General features: G+C 46.0%; 2 protein-coding genes and 1 non-coding gene across 3 annotated transcripts in view; all 3 read right to left on the reverse strand.

The window, feature by feature from the left end:
* GRB2 (growth factor receptor bound protein 2) overlaps nt 1-11,509 on the reverse strand; it is an 87,702-nt gene extending 76,193 nt beyond the window's left edge. The window contains exon 1 of the mRNA NM_001246617.1: nt 11,343-11,509. The gene's annotated coding sequence lies outside the window, so the exon portion shown is untranslated. The remainder of the gene's footprint in view (nt 1-11,342) is intronic.
* LOC134808901 (uncharacterized) lies at nt 1,983-11,774 on the reverse strand. The gene is made up of 2 exons (XM_063799256.1): nt 9,964-11,774; nt 1,983-5,012 (listed from the first exon to the last, which is right to left on the reverse strand). Exon 1 carries the CDS (start codon nt 11,673-11,675, stop codon nt 11,016-11,018), a length of 660 nt encoding a protein of 219 aa, XP_063655326.1. The 5' UTR covers nt 11,676-11,774; the 3' UTR covers nt 1,983-5,012; nt 9,964-11,015.
* A 3,128-nt stretch (nt 11,775-14,902) lies between these two features.
* On the reverse strand, nt 14,903-15,005 carry LOC112206114 (U6 spliceosomal RNA). Its single transcript, XR_002940323.1, has one exon. It is a non-coding gene; the product is annotated as a U6 spliceosomal RNA (small nuclear RNA).
* Nucleotides 15,006-18,479: the final 3,474 nt, after the last annotated feature.

Here is an 18,479-nt window from a genome sequence, read left to right on the forward strand (position 1 = left end):
GCCAATCGGCCTGCTGTCCCAGCCCCCACGCCCCCTGGCTCGGCCTGGCTCAGCCCTCCTCCCTCCCTTCCAGGCAACAGCGCCCCCCTCCACTTCTTCCTCTTTTCAGCCTCAGCCCCCAGGCGACTGACAGGCCTGCCGGCCAATGGCACAGCTGCCTGAGCTATTCCTGAACACACTTCCTCTTCCTTCCCGCTGGGTGTGCACTGCGTGCAGGAACCGGCTGGAGTCCCGCTCAGTCTCCGCCTTTCCTCCTTTACTCCTCACAGGCTCTTCTCCAGCACCAAATACGGTCCACTGAAAGGAAGGCCTCACCCTGGGGATGGCACCTGTCTCTTCTCGGTTAAACAGGCCTGTCTCCCTCCCTTCCCCACCGCCATCCTTTCTGGTCTTCTGAGAATGCTGGCTTCCCTACTCCACAGTCAAGAGCAAGCAAAGCAAAACTCTTTGGTCTCGAGCTGCTGCACTCTTCTCGAAACTAAACCATGATCTGCTCCCAGGAGAGCAGGAGAAAGTAAATGTAGGAACTGCTTTTTCAATCCATTTACTGCTACAAGCACCGGCGGCTTTCCCCCTGCACTTCCATGTTGTGATCGGCAAGCTCAGGTAACCAGAGAAAGATCACAGCTCCGAGCTGTGTACCAGTGGAAATGGTGGGGATGACGCTCTTGCATAAGGCTCCCTTTCCCCGACAGATCCCCAAGACTCTGGGGTCCCCACCAGGAATGAAATAAATGACCAAGGCTCAGCACTCCAGAAATAGCTCCACATTATTTCTAACTAACCTAAGGAGCAGAGCTGAAGTCCTAATCTACACTTGAAAGGAATCCCTTTTTCAGAATCTGAGCTGCCAAGTATCTTGTTTGGGAAAGAAAGTGCAGGGAGATGGTGCCCGAAGAAGGTCAAAGAGAAGTCTCTCTCACAGTCACCCTGTGCACAGCTTCTTAGAGCAAGCAGAGTATAAAACTGATGCAAACTGCATTTTGCAGGTAAAAGATTCTGTGAGAACCCTGAGATACTGTATCAGACGATGAGGAACTGGCAGTAGTACAATGACTGGTGTAGTGAAGCGTCTCCAGCCATGAATATAGGACACAACCTAGATCTGTGGATAACTAAATAAAAGCCCCGTTCTGGTTAGCTCGGTCACTGTTTTCATACTTGCTAAACAAAAGCAGAAAACAACAGAACTGGGACAGATTATTTATGGTGACACCTTTCTTGGATAATTACGACCCAGCAGCTCATTTGAGGGGCACAAGTGATTATTATTCCTTTGTTCTAAAGTTGACAATTGGGGCACTAATCAAGCATAGCTGCAAATGGACCAAGTAGTAAAGCAGTGGGGAATATTAAGATTAGACCGAGATAAGTATTATCAAAAAGAAAATAAATCGTCTGACAATGAGTCCTTCAGTCAAATTCTGAAAGCCAAACATTCTGCTGCAGGTAACTAATAAACCAAACCAATGTTTATTCCTTCAGGCCATATCTAAGATATTCCATGTGGCGCTGGCTGTAACAGGGAAAGTAAAGAAAGAGTCCCAGCAAATATTAAAAAATACAGAGGTTGATCTGCGAATATTTATACTTGTGTATCCTTAAATGCCCTTCACTTACACTCTCTGTAGTTACTTTGATCAAACTAATCCATGTACATAATTTTAAAAGTCAGAGTATTAAAAGGCTTATGAAAAAGAGCAGCTCCTTACCAACACCCACAGGCGATCACTCCCGATTTTGTTTTTTGCTTTCTCTTTGTATTTACTTATTTTTCTTTTTTTAAATCTTGTGGTCAATGCACAAAATGGATAGAGTATTTCTAAAGAATGTGCTTTTACTGCTTTCTCAGTTTATTCCAGCCATTATCTATTGCCTGAAAGGTGAAGATTTAGTTTCCCCCTGACCTATACCAGTAATATCACATATTCTGGTTTAATCAGTAGTATGTTATGAAATACTACTCACTGATAATTTAAATAATGCACTAAAACCAATCATACTTTTTGTGTTTTTTTTTTCTCTTTTTTGAGACAGAGTTCTCTAAGATTGCCCAGGCTAGAGTGCAGTGGCATGATCTCGGCTCATTGCAACCTCCACCTCCCAGGTTCAAGCGATCCTCCTACCTCGGCCTGTAGCTGGGACTACAGGCACGTGCCAACAAGCCTGGCTACTTTTTATATTTTTAGTAGAGACGGGATTTCACCATGTTGGCCAGGCTGGTCTTGAACTCCTGGCCTCAAATGATCCGCCCACTTTGGCCTCCCCCAGTGCTGGGATTACAGGCATCAGCTGCTATGCCTGACCCAATCATACTTTTTTGTACAATCCTTAGATTTTTCCCAGCATTAGCAACTGCTTAATGTTCTATTTTTTACTTGCCTAGTTCCCTGTGTATCTACTTTTACTTTTTCTTTTCTCTTTTTTTTTGAGACAGGGTCTTGCACTGTTGTCCAGGCACGAGTGCAGTGGCATGGTCATGGCTTACTGCATCCTTGATCTCCTTGGCTCAAGTAATCCTCATGCCTCAGCTTCCCAAGTAGCTGGAACTACAGGTGTGGGCCACTATGCCCGGCTACTTTTTCTATTTTTTGTAGAGACAGGGTCTCACTATGTGAGACCAGTCCAGTACAGCTTAGTGTTGAATTTGCATGGTCTCTAGAGGCAGGCCCCTCACGCTAACTGCTACAATTTTGGGCAAACTTTTGAAACAAGCTCCAGTTTCGTCATCTGTAAAATGAGAATAATATCTACCTTTTAAGACCCAGGCTGGTCTCAAACTCCTGGCCTCAAGCAATCTGCCTGCCTCGGCCTCCCAAAGTGCTAGGAATACAGGGGAGAGTGAGCCACCACGCCCAGCCCTATTTTTACTTTTAATGAACGCTCCAAAATCTCTCCTACTATCAAGATTTTCCTCAGCCTATTTATTTTAACTGGTCTCTAATGCCGAGACTATGTATTAGTGATAGGAAGCTGAAGAATACTTACAATGATAGGAAAAGAATAAGGAGTTTTATTTTTGAAAAACAGAAATCAGATAGAAATGAAAAGCCCTGTCACTTTCAAGCTGCTATGTAGTACGACCAGCCATAAGCTTCTGTGTCATTCAGGATTTAAGACAGCTGCAATGTTACTCAACAGCAGTACAAAAACCAAGACAGTTCTCAATACCTGCTTTCCTGCTGCTACTCAGCTCATCTGCTGAAAGCTTAAGAAGAATAACCTTCTTGAAAGTCGTGTTTTGAGTAACTATTGCTTTGTGAGATGCAGAGTCTGACAGAAAATTGAATCCCTACTTCCATGGCTGTGCTGAGTAAAAAAACAGAAAACTCAAAGAGGAAAGCTTATTAGGTTATCCACCCAAAAGAGCATATTCGCTAAAGGAATTCCAAAGGGTGTGTTTCAGTAAAGACAAAAAAAAATCTAACACATACACAACACTAATTACTAAAAGGAAGAAATCTGAAAGCAGACACAATGTATAATGATTTTAACAGAGTAGATATTGCTGTTCACTTCCCAAGAAAATGGGGTATAGTGTACTAAACACTGAAGCCTAATGAGAGTAACCTCGAAACTGTTACCAGCCCATCCCATGCAGTGAATTTTAAGAAAGGTAAGGACAGCTTTAATCATTCATTTCAAACAATGTCTACTGTATCCAAAAAAACTACTATCCTAAAGGTATTTGCAAGATTTTTTTCTTTCTTCCATTTAACTCTCTTCTTCCCAAAATTCACAGAAAATAAAATACATGACAACAGTCCAGTATAGCTTAGTGTTGAATCTTCATGGTCTCTAGAGGCAGGCCCCTCACACTTACAGCTACAGTTGTGGGCAAAGTTGTGAAACAAGCTCCAGTTTTCTCATCTGTAAAATGAGAATATCTACCTTATAAGATCCACTGAGGATTAAATTAGACAACATATATAACATACATTAAGTGCTTTGGATAGAGCCCGACATGTAATAATCACTCAAAATTTATTTATTTATTTATTTATTTATTTTTTTGGAGACAGCATCTAGCTCTGTCGCCCAGGCTGGACTGCAGTGTCATGATCTCAGGTCACTGCAACCTCTGCCTCCTGGGATCAAGCAATTCTCCTGCCTCGACCTCCCAAGTAGCTGGGACTACAGGTGTGCGCCACCAAGCCTGGCTAACTTTTGCATTTTTAGTAGAGATGGGGTTTCCCCATGTTGGCCAGGCTGGTCTCAAACTCCCACCTCAGCCTCCCAAAGTGCTGGGATTACAGGCATGAGCCACTGCACCCAGCCTTCAAAAGAAATTTAAAATGTTACTCTATTTAAAACATATGAAAAGAAATGCAAATTAAAACAATCAGAGTTCTTTCATATACTAATTGGCAAATTTTAAAAATATTTATAATATCCAATCTGCAATACTTTGAGTAAACACACTTTTATTTATTTATTTTTCAGAAAGGGTCTCATTCTGTAGCAAAGGCTGGAGGGCAGTGGCGTGATCTTGGCTTACTGCAACCTCCGCCTCCTGGGCTCAAGGGATCCTCTCACCTCAGCCTCCTTATTGGGGACTACAGGCACCAGCCACCATAGCCTACTCATTTTTTTTTTGTAGAGACGGGGTCTCCCTATGCTGCCCAGGCTGGTCTCAAACTCCTAAGCTCAACAGATCTGCCTGCCTTGGCCTCCCAAAGTGCTGGGATTACAGGTATGAGCCACCGCACCAGGCACAAAGACTTTTTACCCTACCCGGTGTCCACTGATTCAACATTTTGAGAAGTTACTAACTGACAATGTGGCTTGGTGTTACATTATAATAATAAAATCACCACAGAACCCACACTACAGCAAGGAATTAATGAGCTCAGCTCAATCTTTTCAGTGAGTTCTTTGGTAATCTATTGACAACTTTTATTTATTTTTATTTATTTTTTGGAGACAGAGTCTTGCTCTATCCCTCAGGCTGGAGTGCAGTGGCGTGATCTCCACTCACTGCAACCTCCACCTCCTGGGTTCAAGCGATTCTCCTGCCTCAGCCTCCCAAGTAGCTGGGATTACAGGTGCCTGTAACCATGACCAGCTAATTTTTCTGTTTTTAATAGAGACAGGATTTCGCCATGTTGCCCAGGATGGTCTTGAACTCCTGACCTCAGGTGATCCGCCCACTTTGCCCTCCCAAAGTGCTGGGATTACAGGCGTGAGCCACTGCGCCCAGCCTATTTACTTTTATTATTTGAGACAGAGTCTCGCTCTATTGCCCAGGCTGAAGTGCAGTGGAGCAATCATGGTTCACTTCAGCCTCAAACTCCTTGGCTCAAGCCATCCTCCTGCCTTAGCCTCCCAAGTAGCTGGGACTACAGGTGCACACCACCATGCCTGGCTAATATGTGTGTGTGTGTGTGTGTGTGTGTGTGTGTGTGTGTGTGGTGACCAGGTCTCACCATGTTGCCCAAGCTGATCTCAAACTCCTGGACTCACGTGATCCTCCCCATCTCAGCCTTTCCAAGTGCTGGGATTACAGGGGTAAGCCACCACACCTGGCCTTGACAATCTTGTTTTTCTTTTTTTTTTTTTTTTTTTGAGATGGGAGTCTCCCTTTGTCACCCAGGCTGGAATGCAGTGGCACGATCTTGGCTCACCACAACCTCTGTCTCCTGGATTCAAGCCATTCTCCTGCCTCAGCCTCCCAAGTAGCTGGGATTACATGCCCCCACCACCACGACTGGCTAACTTTTGTATTTTTAGTAGAGGCAGGGTTTCACCACGTTGGTCAGGCTGGTCTTGAACTCCTGACCTCGTGATCCACCCGCCTTGGCCTCCCAAAGTGCTGGGATTACAGGCCGTGAGCCACCGCGCCCGACCAACAATTATTTATTTATTTTTTTGAGACAGGGTCTCACTCTGTCACCCAGGCTGGTGTAGTGACGCAATCTTGGCTTGCTGCAAGCTCCGCCTCCCAGGTTCATGCCATTCTCCTGCCTCAGCCTCCCGAGTAGCTGGGACTATAGGTGCCCGCCACCACACCTGGCTAATTTTTTTGTATTTTTAGTAGAGACGTGGTTTCACCACGTTAGCCAGGATGGTCTCGATCTCCTGACCTCGTGTTCCGCCCGCCTCAGCCTCCCAAAGTGCTGGGATTACAGGCATGAGCCACCGTGCCCCGCCCTGACCGACAATTTTGAAATATTAATACATACTCTTCTTTTTTTGAGACAGGGTCTTGCTCTGTCACCCAGTCTGGAGTGCAGTGGGTGCCATCTTGGCTCATTGCAGCCTTGACCTCCCAGGCTCAGGCCATCCTCCCGCCTCAGCTTCCCAAGTAGCTGGGACTACAGGTGCGTGCCACCACACCTGGCTAATTTTTGTAAATACATACTCCTTTTTTTTGAGATGGAGTCTTGCTCTGTCACCCAGGCTGAAGTGCAATGGCATGATCTCAGCTCACTGCAATCTCCACCTCCTGAGTTCCAGCAATTCCCCTGCCTCAGCCTCCCAAGTAGCTGGGACTATAGGCGTGCACCACCATGCCTGGCTAATTTTTGTACTATTAGTAGAGACGGGCTTTCACTAGGTTGGCCAGGCTGGTCTCAAACTCCTGACTTCAGGCAATCCACCGGCCTTGGCCTCCCAAAGTGCTGGGATTACATGCATACCACCATACCCAGCCTCATGCTCCTTTTTTCTTTTTGAGACAGAGTCTCGCTCTGTTGCCCAGGCTGGAATGCAGTGGTGTGATCTCATCTCACTGTAACCTCCACCTCCTGGGTTCAAGCGATTCTCCTTGCCTCAGCCTCCCAAGTAACTGGGATTCCAGGCGTGTCACCACCACCTAATTTTTGAATTTTCTTTTTTTGTGTGTTTGTGTGTGTTTTTAATGTTTGTATTTTCAAATAAAGACGAGGTTTCACCATGTTGGCCAGGCTGGTCTCCAACCTCAAGTGATCCGCCCACCTCGGCCTCCCAAAGTTCCAGGGTGACAGGCGTGAGCTACTGTGCCTGACCAATACATACTCTTGACCAAGCAATTCCACTTCCCAGATTTATCTCACTGAAACAATGAGACAAAATACAATGTGCAACATACACATATACACCCACACCCTTGATCAATATCCATGAGCTTGTGTATGGAGTATCTACATAAATACCAGGATATATCAATTTTTTTTTTTTTTTGAGACGGAGTCTTGCCTGTCCCCCAGGCTAGAGTGCAGTGGTATGATCTCTGCTCAAAGCAACCTCCACCTCCCGGGTTCAAGCCATTCTCCTCAAATTTTTAAAGCTGCAGAAAAATTATAGTTTATCCTATTTCTGTAAGGCAAAATAATACATCAGTATGTGCTTAAAAAAAAGGCTAACAATGGTTATCTCTGCTAGCGAGATCACAGAACACTTTTACTTTCTGCATGATACACCTCAATTGTATTTTCATTATTTTTACAATAGGCATGTGTTACTTTTGTAGTTACAACACAAACCAAAAAGCTTACTGACGCTCTGGAGTTAGACTTAGATTCAAATGTCACTTTCCACTTACTAATGAGGGGACACTGGAGAAGTAACTTATATTCTGTAATCCCTAATATCCCTTAACTGGAAAATGGGAATAATAACAGCCAACTACCTTATAAAGTCATTTTGATAGTTAAAAGAGATAATGGTTGTAAACTGCTTGGCAGAAGTCTCTGGCTCTCTCCAAAAGACTGAGCTAACTAATTATCCACTATAGTGTGGGCTGTGATGATTTTATTATTATAACCTAGTATAAGCCAGAGACCTTAACTAGTATTTTCAGTCTCTTTTCAAATACTAGCCTACATGTTCTAAGAGTAAATGTGGAGCTTCCATCTGCATAGGCAGATATCCTGATGAAACCATCATCAGTTGAAAATATTGTTACATGGAAATGCATTTTAATACACCTAACCTATCAAACACCACAGCTTAGCCTAGCCTACCTTACCTTAAATGTGCTCCAAACACATGAGCCTACAGTTGAGCAAAATCATCTAACACAAAGCCCATTTTATAACAAAGTGATGAATATCTCCTGTAATTTACTGACTATGGTACTGAGAGTGAAAAACAAAACAGTTACATGGGTACTGGAAGTATAGTTTTTACTGAGTGCTATTGCTTTCACACCACTGTAAAGCTGAAAAATCTTTAGTCTGAGTCTACAGACTCAGAAGAATTCTCTGGTAGGCAAATTAATGACCCTATTAAGTATAAATTTCAAGTTAAATCACTCCACATCACAGTATTAAGAATGCTAAAAAATTTACACATGTAAAAATGAATCATGCTTATAGTCACTCATTCCATTAGGCTATTCTAAATACTGACTTTGTGTATACACAGAAAAATGTAATTTTAAGTTGAATTACTTAAAGCCACACAGCAGTCTTATTATTTATGGCTGCATTTGGTAACAACAGTTTTGATCCTTAGACCATCTGTATCAAAATCCACCCATTCAGAGACTGATTCACTGTGGGGTACATCCTGGAGTTCTACCAGAACCTAATTTTAAAAAGATCTCCCAGTGATTTTTATGGATACTAAATTTTAAATAACTGCTATACCATAAGCATGCCTTAACCAGATTTTAAAATTTGCATTCCAGATAATGCACTACAATGTCCTTGCATGAAATGAAAATAATGCATATTGGCCGGGAGCGGTGGCTCACGCCTGTAATCCCAGCACTTTGGGAGGCTGAGGTGAGTGAATCACCTGAGGTCGGGAGTTCCAGACCAGCCTGACCAACATGGAGAAACCCTGTCTCTACTAAAAATACACAATTAGCCAGGCGTGGTGGTGCATGCCTGTGATCCCAGCTACTAGGGAGGCTGAGGCAGAAGAATTGCCCGAACCCAGGAGGTGGAAGTTGTGGTGACCCGAGATCGTGCCATTGCACTCTAGCCTGGGCAACAAGAGTGAGAATCTGTCTCAAAAAAAAGGAAAAAGAAAATAATGCGTATTCACTTGGCACAACTAGGAAAAAGGCAACTTTCACACAAAAAAAAATATATATATACATATAAATATATATATATACAGACTCTCAAAAGCCATTCAGTAATGGTGGAGAGTTCCTCTGAATTAAGGAAGTATTAATTTCTCTCCGGAGGGCATGGTGACTCTCTATTCTGTATTACTTCATTTCTCCAAAATCCATTCCTCTTCTGTTGTATGTGTAACAATTAGAACTCTGATGGACAACATGCAACATGATAACAGCAATTACTGAGAAGAATCTCTAAGTACCATCAACCAGTAGTATTTAAAACCCAGCAAGCCTCTCAAATCTGAATAACTTGCTGACGAAGTAAAGTGCCTCAAACATTTAAACGTTTGAGTTCAGGCCGGGCGCAGTGGCTCATGTCTGTAATCCCAAGGCTGAGATGGGCAGATCACTTGAGGTCAGGAATTCGAGACCAGCCTGGCCAACATGGTGAAACTCTGTCTTCACAAAAATACAAAAATTAGCCAGGCGTGGTGGTGAGCACCTGTAATCCCAGCTACTCGGGAGTGCGAGGCAGGAGAATCGCTTGAACCCAGGAGGTGGAAGCTGCAGTGAGCCGAGATCGCACCACTGCACTCCAGCCTGGGCGACAGAGCGAGACTCCGTCTCAAAAAAATAAAATAAATAAATAAATGCTTGTGTTTAGTAGAAGAAAGCTGATTATAAGAATTAACTCTGGCCGGGCGCGGTGGCTCACGCCTGTAATCCCAACACTTTGGGACGCCGAGGCGGGTGGATTACCTGAGGTCAGGAGTTCAAGACCAGCCTGGGCAACACAGTGAAACCCCATCTCTGCTAAAAATACAAAATTCGCTGGACGTGGTGGTGGGCGCCTGTGATCCCAGCTACTCGGGAGGCTGAGGCAGGAGAATCGCTTGAACCCAGGAGGCAGAGTTGCAGTGAGCCGATATAGCACCATTGCACTCCAGCCTGGGCAAAAAGAGCAAAACTCTGCCTAAAAAAAAAAAGTCACTGAGCTGACCCAATCTTCCTATTATAAAGACATACTAGAAGAAAACATAAGCAGGCACAGAAGCATAATCTTAAAAGAAAAAGAGTAAAAGACAAAAATAATACAAGCAAACCACACTTGTGACCTAGTGGCAGGACTGATTTCTTAGGGATGAATTCAATATTTTGAGCCTCCCCGTTCTCAGAGAGGGGACTTCAGCCTCCCACGGCTCTCTAGCAACCCTTCTGGCTGACTGCAGGGAACGCAGGGGACGCGCAAAAGTAAACGAACGAAAGCAAGGAAAGAGAGTCTCTTCCCGAGAAAAAAGACGGAATCTTGAAATGAGAGAAAACGAACAGCACGAAAGGGAAGAAACCTCGAAAAATTACGCCAGAGTGGGGACTACAAGGAGGAAGGGGAAGTACATTAGAAAAAAAGGGGGGGGGGGGAGGAAGGGGCAAATGACTTGCATTACACAAGCATTTCGTGTCCCTAGTGGAAAGGACAGAAGCAGATAGAGAGGGAAGGAAATAACTGGAGAAAGAGGAATAAGAAAGCCAAAATAGACTAATGCTAATTTCTCTCATGTGTCTGACATTTCGGAAAGTCAACAGCATCAAAAAGAGACAGACCTCAAGTGCACTTCAGTCCCCTGCAAACTGCACTTTCACAGCGTTTGAAGCCAGCCTTGAAAAACTTTCTAAACAAGCCATAACTCATGTGTGGCTTACAATCATAGAGAGGGCGCGCTGCAAATGAAAATTACCAGCGCCCGCTCTCACCGCAATCCTTCCTCGGTGCAGTCCAACCTGCTACTGCTGAATTTTTCTTGACAAATATTTTTCAAATAGTTTTTTTTTAAGTGTCAGAAAAAAGGTATCTCCCCCGGCTCCAGCAGCAAACGTTCTACCCCAAAGTGGATTCCCGCACAAAATTAAGCCCAAAGACGCCAGGAGATGGTGACGTGGTTGCCGTGCAGGTCGAAGGCACATCAATCACCGCAGCTGCAGCCCACACCAGTCCCCCGCCGCCAGGCTCGGGTAGACTGACTCAGTCGGCGTTCGGCCCGCCTGGGCTTCCCGGGCCCCTTCCGTGCAAACCCTCCCGATGAAGGCAGGGGACCTCGCCAGAGAACCCCGACCTCTTCCCCCGGACTGCCCAGAGCCAAGAGCCGGAGGAGGACGGTCCCCAGAAAGGAAGCGCCCCAAAAGGGGAAACGTAGAGTCCGGAGCCCCGGGGATTCCGCTCCACGTCCCAAGCCTCGCCGCCCCGACGCGAACCCCGGGGCCGGTCCCGGTTCCCCCGGGGCCCACTCCCTCTGTAGAGCCGAGAGGAAAAGGCACCAGAGAGGCGCCGAGCGCAGCCTCCCGTACTCACCGTGGCGCAGCTGCTCCGCTCAGCGTCCGGCCCGCCCCTCCACAACGCTGCGAGCGGCCGGCGACCCCAAGGCTGCTCTGCGAGGGCAGCGCTTGCTCCCGCCGCCGTCACCGCCACAGGCACAGGCTCTGCCACAGCCGCCGCCGCCCGGTCGCCGAAGCAGCAATGCCTCCTGGCTTCCGCTCCCCGTCGGTGTCCCGCGAGAACTTCTCCACGAGGCCCCGCCCCGCCCCGCCCCCGCGAGACTTCCCCCGGCGGAAAAGGCCCAGAGCGCAAGCGCTCCTCCTCAGCCGGGCCCCTGCAGGTAGGGAACCAGCTAGGTGTCAGGCGCATGCGCCAGACCGCCCCGCAGCAGGTGGCCTCGGCACGGCTCCGCCCCCGGGTCGCCGTAACCCTCTCGGTGCCAGAGCGGGTAAATGACAGCTTAGCCCTGAAGGACTCTTCCCCCGTCTAATCACTTTCTTTTCCTCTTCTACCAAACCTAGGCAGTTGGATGGGTAGGGGCTGGGGGGAGGAAGAGATCTTCCAGAATGAAGCACTCCAAATAGAGGACCAGGTCTTAAAATGTTTGAGAATCCGGTCCGTACAAACTCTGCAGTGTTGAATGATTGGTGAGTTTGTTTGCTCATTGATTGAATCACTGCAGAGTTTGTACGGACCGGATTCTCAAATATAGGCCGAACACTGTGCTGGGTATAGAACAGAAATCTTGGCCCTTAAGGAATTCACGGTCTAGGAAGTAGCAGAAAAATAAACAAATAATGCCATAAGTACTGTTATAATTATTTGGAGTTTGCTGAGGAAGCTAAAAAAATGGAGGGGGTACTGCTACACTGCCCATTGCAGAAGAGCCTTCACAGATGTGATGCGGCGATGTCTGAGCTGAGTCTTGGAGGATGAGTAGGAATTTGCCAGGCAGAGAAGCCAGAGTAAGGGCATTTCAGGGAAAGGGAATGGCACGTAAGTACAGAGGCTAAGTACAGAGGAACGGAGGCGTGAGAGAGAAAGTCGTGTTCTGTGCAGTGCTAAGTAGTTCAATTCCTGTATGAGGCCGGCGAGTACGGGGGAGTGGCAGAAGATGAGGCTTGGAGTAATAATTCTTATTTTTCAGTTCCCAAAGCTCTTCCAATTAAAGGATAGAACAGAACACACCTAGTGTTACTGTGCCTTCTGGAAGCCGACAAAATAGCGCTGAGGTGAGAATAACCAAGCATCTGATTCTATAGAGAAAACAAGCCCATTGAAACACAGAAAATGAATTGTGCTTTCACCAAGTATTTATTGAGCATCACCTGTGTGCAAGGGGCTCTGCAGGGTCAAAGACCAACCAGATGAAGCCCCTGCTTTCAGTGCTTTGTAATCTAGAGTTGCCTAATCTGTAAGACAAGCAGTTGGCCCCAAGTGCCACTGAACTACACATAGGGATGGCTGAGGAGGGAGCCAGTACTTGGTGCTGAGCTAATCAAGAAGGATTTGGTTTGAATGGCAAAGTGAAAGCAGGGAGGAAAGAGGAAAGAGTAATGGAATCAGCCATTTTTTAATTTTTTTATTTTTTTTGAGACGGAGTTTTGCTCTTGTTGCCCAGGCTGGAGTGCAATGGTGCGCGATCTTGGCTCACCGCAAGCTCCGCCTCCCGGGTTCAAGGGATTCTCCTGCCTCAGCCTCCCGAGTAGCTGGGATTACAGGCATGTGCCACCACACCCAGCTAATTTTGTATTTCTAGTAGAGATGGGGTTTCTCCATGTTGGTCAGGCTGGTCTCAAACTCCTGACCTCAGGTGATCCGCCCACCTTGGCCTCCCAAAGTGCTGGGATTACAGGCGTGAGCCACCACGCCTGTTTTTTTTTTTTTTTTTTTTGAGACTTGCACTGTTGCAAGTGCAGTGGCATGATTTTGGCTCACTGCAACTTCCGCCTCCCGGGTTCAAGCATTCTCTCACCTCAGCCTCTCAAGTAGCTGAGATTACAGCAGCCTGCCACCACACCCAGATAATTTTTGTATTTTTAATAGAGACAGGGTTTCGCCATGTTGGCCAAGCTAGTCTCGAACTCCTGACCTCAGGTGATCCACCTGCCTCAGCCTCTCAAAGTGCTGGGATTACAGATGTGAGCCAACACTCCTGGCCATCAACCAATGTTTTTGATTAGTCCAAGCCCCAGTAATTGGGGGGAAGAGTGATGAGAGAGAGGGGCCAAAATGCAAAATGCATGGCTTAGGTGTCATAGTCAAGTGATGGGCAACCTCTGAAGGTTTCTGAGCAGGAGGTGTCTGATATGAGGTGAAAATAAGAAAAGGACCCTCTATTTACCACTTGATGCATACTTAAGTCATAGCGCCTCCACAGGGTGGGTAATATCCCCATTTTACAGACTTGGAAACTAAGCCTTAGAGAGGTTAGTAATTTACCCAAGGAAGCCAAAATATAGTAGACCTAAGATTTGGACTAAGGCCTGTCTTGTTCTAAAATCCACATTTTTTTCCCGCACTATGCCACTTTGTTCTAAAATAGCAGCCAGAAAAAAATAGAAATGGAAGGGAGGGACTTAGCTGCTAAGCAGAGAGGAAGACGTGAGGGAAGAATTGCAGTTTTTTGTTTTGAGTGGGCCTGGATAACAGGGAGAACACAGAAATTTGCCAGTCAAGAGGCATAGCTGACTGGAGGGGGCAGGCACAGAGAACAGGGAAGGGCAGGTGAGGAGATGATTGTAGGGGTGAAGGGAATTTTTCCCTTCCACTCTGACAGTTTGAGTCTGCTGAAATAAACTGGCAATAGATTAACAGGAGAAAGCACATACAAATTTACTGACATGCAGTGTGCATGGTTACCATACAGAATATGAGACTCAGAGAAGAGCCAGGTGGCTGAAGCTTAAAGAGCACCATCTTTGCAGAGGAGAGGGAGATGAGCGGAGGTCAGCAATACTGAGAGGTAGTCAATTATTTTTAGGGAAAAGGAATGAGCCCAAACAATGCCTGGGACAAAGTTCCTCTGAGCTCTGGGAGCTGGAGGTTGTGACAAATTTCAGGAAGGTGAGGTGCAGGACTTCACTGTAAATAAAGGTTGTCTTACTATGCAGATAAAGTCTCCTAAATAATCTCAGCTGTCCTCAGGAGAATAGATGAAAAGTCTGTTTGGATGTGGTGACAACTTTTAGTCTTTTCTCTTCTCTGGTAGTTAATATTTCCTGGTTATTTGATGAGAGTCCTAGGGAGGAAATTTTAAGACAATCGCATCTATTTTTTTTTTTTTTTTTTTTTTTTTTTGAGATGTAGTTTCGCTCTTGTTGCCCAGGCTGGAGTGCAATGGCGTGATCTCAGCTCACCAAAACCTCCACCTCCCAGGTTCAAGTGATGCTCCTGCCTCAGACTCCCGAGTAGCTGGGATTACGGGCATGCACCACCACGCCCTGCTAATTTTGTATGTTTAGCAGAGATGGGGCTTCTCCCTGTTGGTCAGGCTGGTCTTGAACTCCCGACCTCAGGTGATCCGCCCGCCTCGGCCTCCCAAAGTGCTGGGATTACAGGTGTGAGCCACCGCCCCTGCTCTTTTTCTTTCTTTTTTTTTAATGGATCCCTTCACAAATTTGCATGTCTTCTTGCTCAGGGGCTATGCTAATCTCTGTATCATTCCAATTTTAGTATATGTACTGCCAAAGCAAGTACACAATTGAATTTCTTTTGGTTTCTCAGTCAGCTAAGGGAACTTTCAGACAGCCCCTGCATGCACGTGGGGTGGTGAAACAAGACTTTAAAAATCCTTGGTTCTGAGGCAGCTTGTAAGTCCTTCCAATTTCCTTTCATTCAAAAGTTCTCAGAATGCCAGAGGAGCATACTTTGGGGTATCATTCTCTGAGCCCCAACATGATGATGACTCATTTTTGGAAATGCAGAATTCAGCATTCCAGGAGACATGCAGGTGGAAATATTCAGTATGCTGTTGAAAAGCTTGACAAGCTGGGCGCAGCGTTCTCTCCTGTAATCCCAGCACTTTGGGAGGCTGAGGCAGGTGGATCACTTGAAGTCAGGAGTTTGAGACCAACCTAGCCAACATGGTGAAACCTCATGTCTACTAAAAATGCAGAAATTAGCCGGGCGTGGTGGCACATGCTTGTAACCCCAGCTACTCGGGAAGCCGAGGCAGGAGAATTGCTTGAACCCAGGAGGCGGAGGTTGCAGTAAGCAAAGATCACGCCACTGCACTCCAACCTGAGTGACAGAACCAGACTCCGTCTCAAAAAAAAAAATTAAAAAATAAAAGAAAAGCTTAATGTATTCATTCATTCTCTTTGCCAACATTAACTAAGCATCTATTCTCTTTGTTTGTTTTTTTTTTGTTTTTGAGACAGGGTCTCACTCTTGTCACCCAGGCTGGAGTGCAGTGGCGCAACCTCAGCTCACTGCAGCCTTGACTTCCCAGGCTCAGGTAATTCTCCCATCTGAGTCTCCCAAGTAGCCGGAACTGCAGGCACATGCCGTCACGCCCAGCTAATTTTTTGTGTTATGTAAGTATGTATGTATGTACGTATGTATGTATGTATGTATGTATTGAGACAGGGTCTCACTCTGTTGCCCAGGCTGGAGTGCAGTGGCACGATCAGGGCTCACTGCAGCCTCAACCTCCTGGGCAAGAGATCCTCCTGCCTCAGGCCCCCAGTACCTGGGACAACAGTCATGCACCACCACGCTTGGCTAAATTTTTGTGTTTTTAGTAGAGATGGGTATCATCATGTTGGTTAGGTTGGTCTCAAACTCCTGGGCTCAGGCAATTTGCCCGCCTTGGCCTCCCAAAGTGCTAAGATTACAAGCGTGAGCCACCACGCCCAGCCTAGAGCATCTACTCTCTAGAGAGGAGGACAACCCTCCACAGAGTCTGCAGCCTGAAGGGGAAGACATGTCTCTGAGAATTTGACCAGGATAGTGCTGGTGGCTTTGGAAGCATACAGCAGGGGACCTGACCTCATCCACTATGAGGGAAGGCAGAGGAAGTGGGCTTTAAGCTGAGACCCTGGTTAGCCTGAGAGGGAGAAATGATACAGCAAGTGTGAAGGCCAGACAGTAAGCAAGGATGTAAGGAAGCCAATAGCTGGGACAAGGAAGGATGTGTGGCATGTGGGTAAAGCAGCTGAAGAGGCTCGTGAAGGGCCTTTGCTTTTCTCTCTCTCTCTCTTTTTTTGAGATAGGGTCTTGCTGTATTGCCCAGGCTGAAGTACAGTGGTGTGATCACAACTCACGGCAGCCTCAACCTCCTGAACTCAAACAATCCTCCTGCCACATAGCTGGGATCATAGGCATGCGCCATCACCATGCCTGACTAATTTTTTTTTTTTTTTTTTTTTGAGACAGAGTCTTGCTCTGTCACCCAGGCTGGAGTGAAGTGGCACCATCTTGGCTCACTGCAACCTCTGCTCCCAGGTTGAAGCAATTCTCCTGCCTCAGCCTCCCCAATAGCTGGGACTACAGGCACGCACCACCACGCCTGGGTAATTTTCGTATTTTTAGTAGAGATGGGGGTATCACCATGTTGGCCAGGCTGCTCTCGAACTCCTGACCTCAGGTGATCCACACACCTCGGCCTCCCAAAGTGCTGGGATTATAGGCATAGGCCACTGCACCCAGACTAATTTTTTTATTTTTTGTAGAGAAGGAGTCTGACTTTGTTGCTAGCCTGGTCTTGAACTCTTGATCCTCCCACCTCAGCATCCTAAAGTGCTGGGGTTACAGGCATGAGCCACTGCACCTACTTTTTCATTATTGCTAAAGACTTGAGACTTGACTCTGTGGAATACTGAAGTAGGAGTGGGCCATGATTAAATTTTTATCTTCCAAATATTTTGTCACTCTGGCTGTAGAGTAGAAAACCAATTGGAACTAAGACATTTATCATCTACTGTCTCAAGTCCCTTACAAGGCTCTTAAAGATCTGGCCCTTCCAGCCAGTGCCACCTTCTCAGTCTCCAGTAACACATACTCCACCAATACTAACCCACTTGTGGTTTCCGGAAGGTGTCATGATCCTTTGAGTGTCCATATCTTTACACATGCAATTTCCTCTGTTCATTTGGCTTTCTACCCTTCCTCTAGGTCCCCAAGTCAGTTTTCTTCTTCAAAATTTCCATGGTAGTTCAGGCACAGTGGATCACATCTCACTTTAGGAGGTGGAGGTGGGTGGATCAGTTGAGTCCAGGAGTTCAAGACCAACCTCGGCAACATGGTAAAACCCCACCTCTACTAAAAATGCAAAAATTAGCTGGGCAGGGTGGCAAACACCTCTAGTTGGGAGCTACTCAGGAGGCTGAGGTAGTAGGATCATCTGAGCCCGGGAGATGGAGGCTATAGTGAGGCATGATCGTGTCACTGCATTCAACCTGGGCAACAGAGCAAGACCCTGTCTCAAAAAAAAAAAAAAAAATTTCCCACCATACTTCCAATCTCATTGCATCATGAATCATTCACTCATTGTCCCCCAGCCCTCCCCCCTCGGTGGTCTACAAGCTCCCAAACAGACAGGGTCACCTTTTCACATTTGTATTCCCAGTACCTAGCACAGTGCATGCAGTGAATAAATGGATGGATGGATGGATGGATGGATGGATGAATAATAAAGGCTGACCAGAGACTGAAATGTGGCTGCTTTTCTGTGCCGTGGTGGTATTTAAAGCTAAGGAAGTGGGTGAGATCTCAGAAAAGAGTAGATGCCTAAGAGAACAGGAAAAAAAAAGTTAAGTATTTCCTTTTAAAATACACCATTGATAAAAACAGACATTGAGTATGTTCATGTAAAAGTATATGCATGGGAAACAGATTTGGAAGGGAACATTTAAAAGTAAAAATAATATGTGTTAAAATGGTAGGCTCGTGGGTGACTTTTTTTTAAGTCAACATTTGTTATATTGTCTTTTTGATAAATTTTTTTTTCTCACAGACACAGACTCAGAAACTTGAGACAACATTGCCCAAGATCATTCCACACTGAGAAAAAAACACATTAGAGGCAGCAGTGTTTTGAATAGGTGCATGGCTAGTGTTAAATAATGGAAAGAAATTGGAACAAGAGGCAAGTTGTAAAGTAAAAGTCACACCCTGGTATGAAAACCTGTTGTCACTGTAGCGAAACTTGCTAATTACAAACCGGCTCCA

This window comes from Pan troglodytes, chromosome 19, assembly GCF_028858775.2.
Source record: "Pan troglodytes isolate AG18354 chromosome 19, NHGRI_mPanTro3-v2.0_pri, whole genome shotgun sequence".
NCBI classification, from domain to species: Eukaryota; Metazoa; Chordata; class Mammalia; order Primates; family Hominidae; genus Pan; species Pan troglodytes.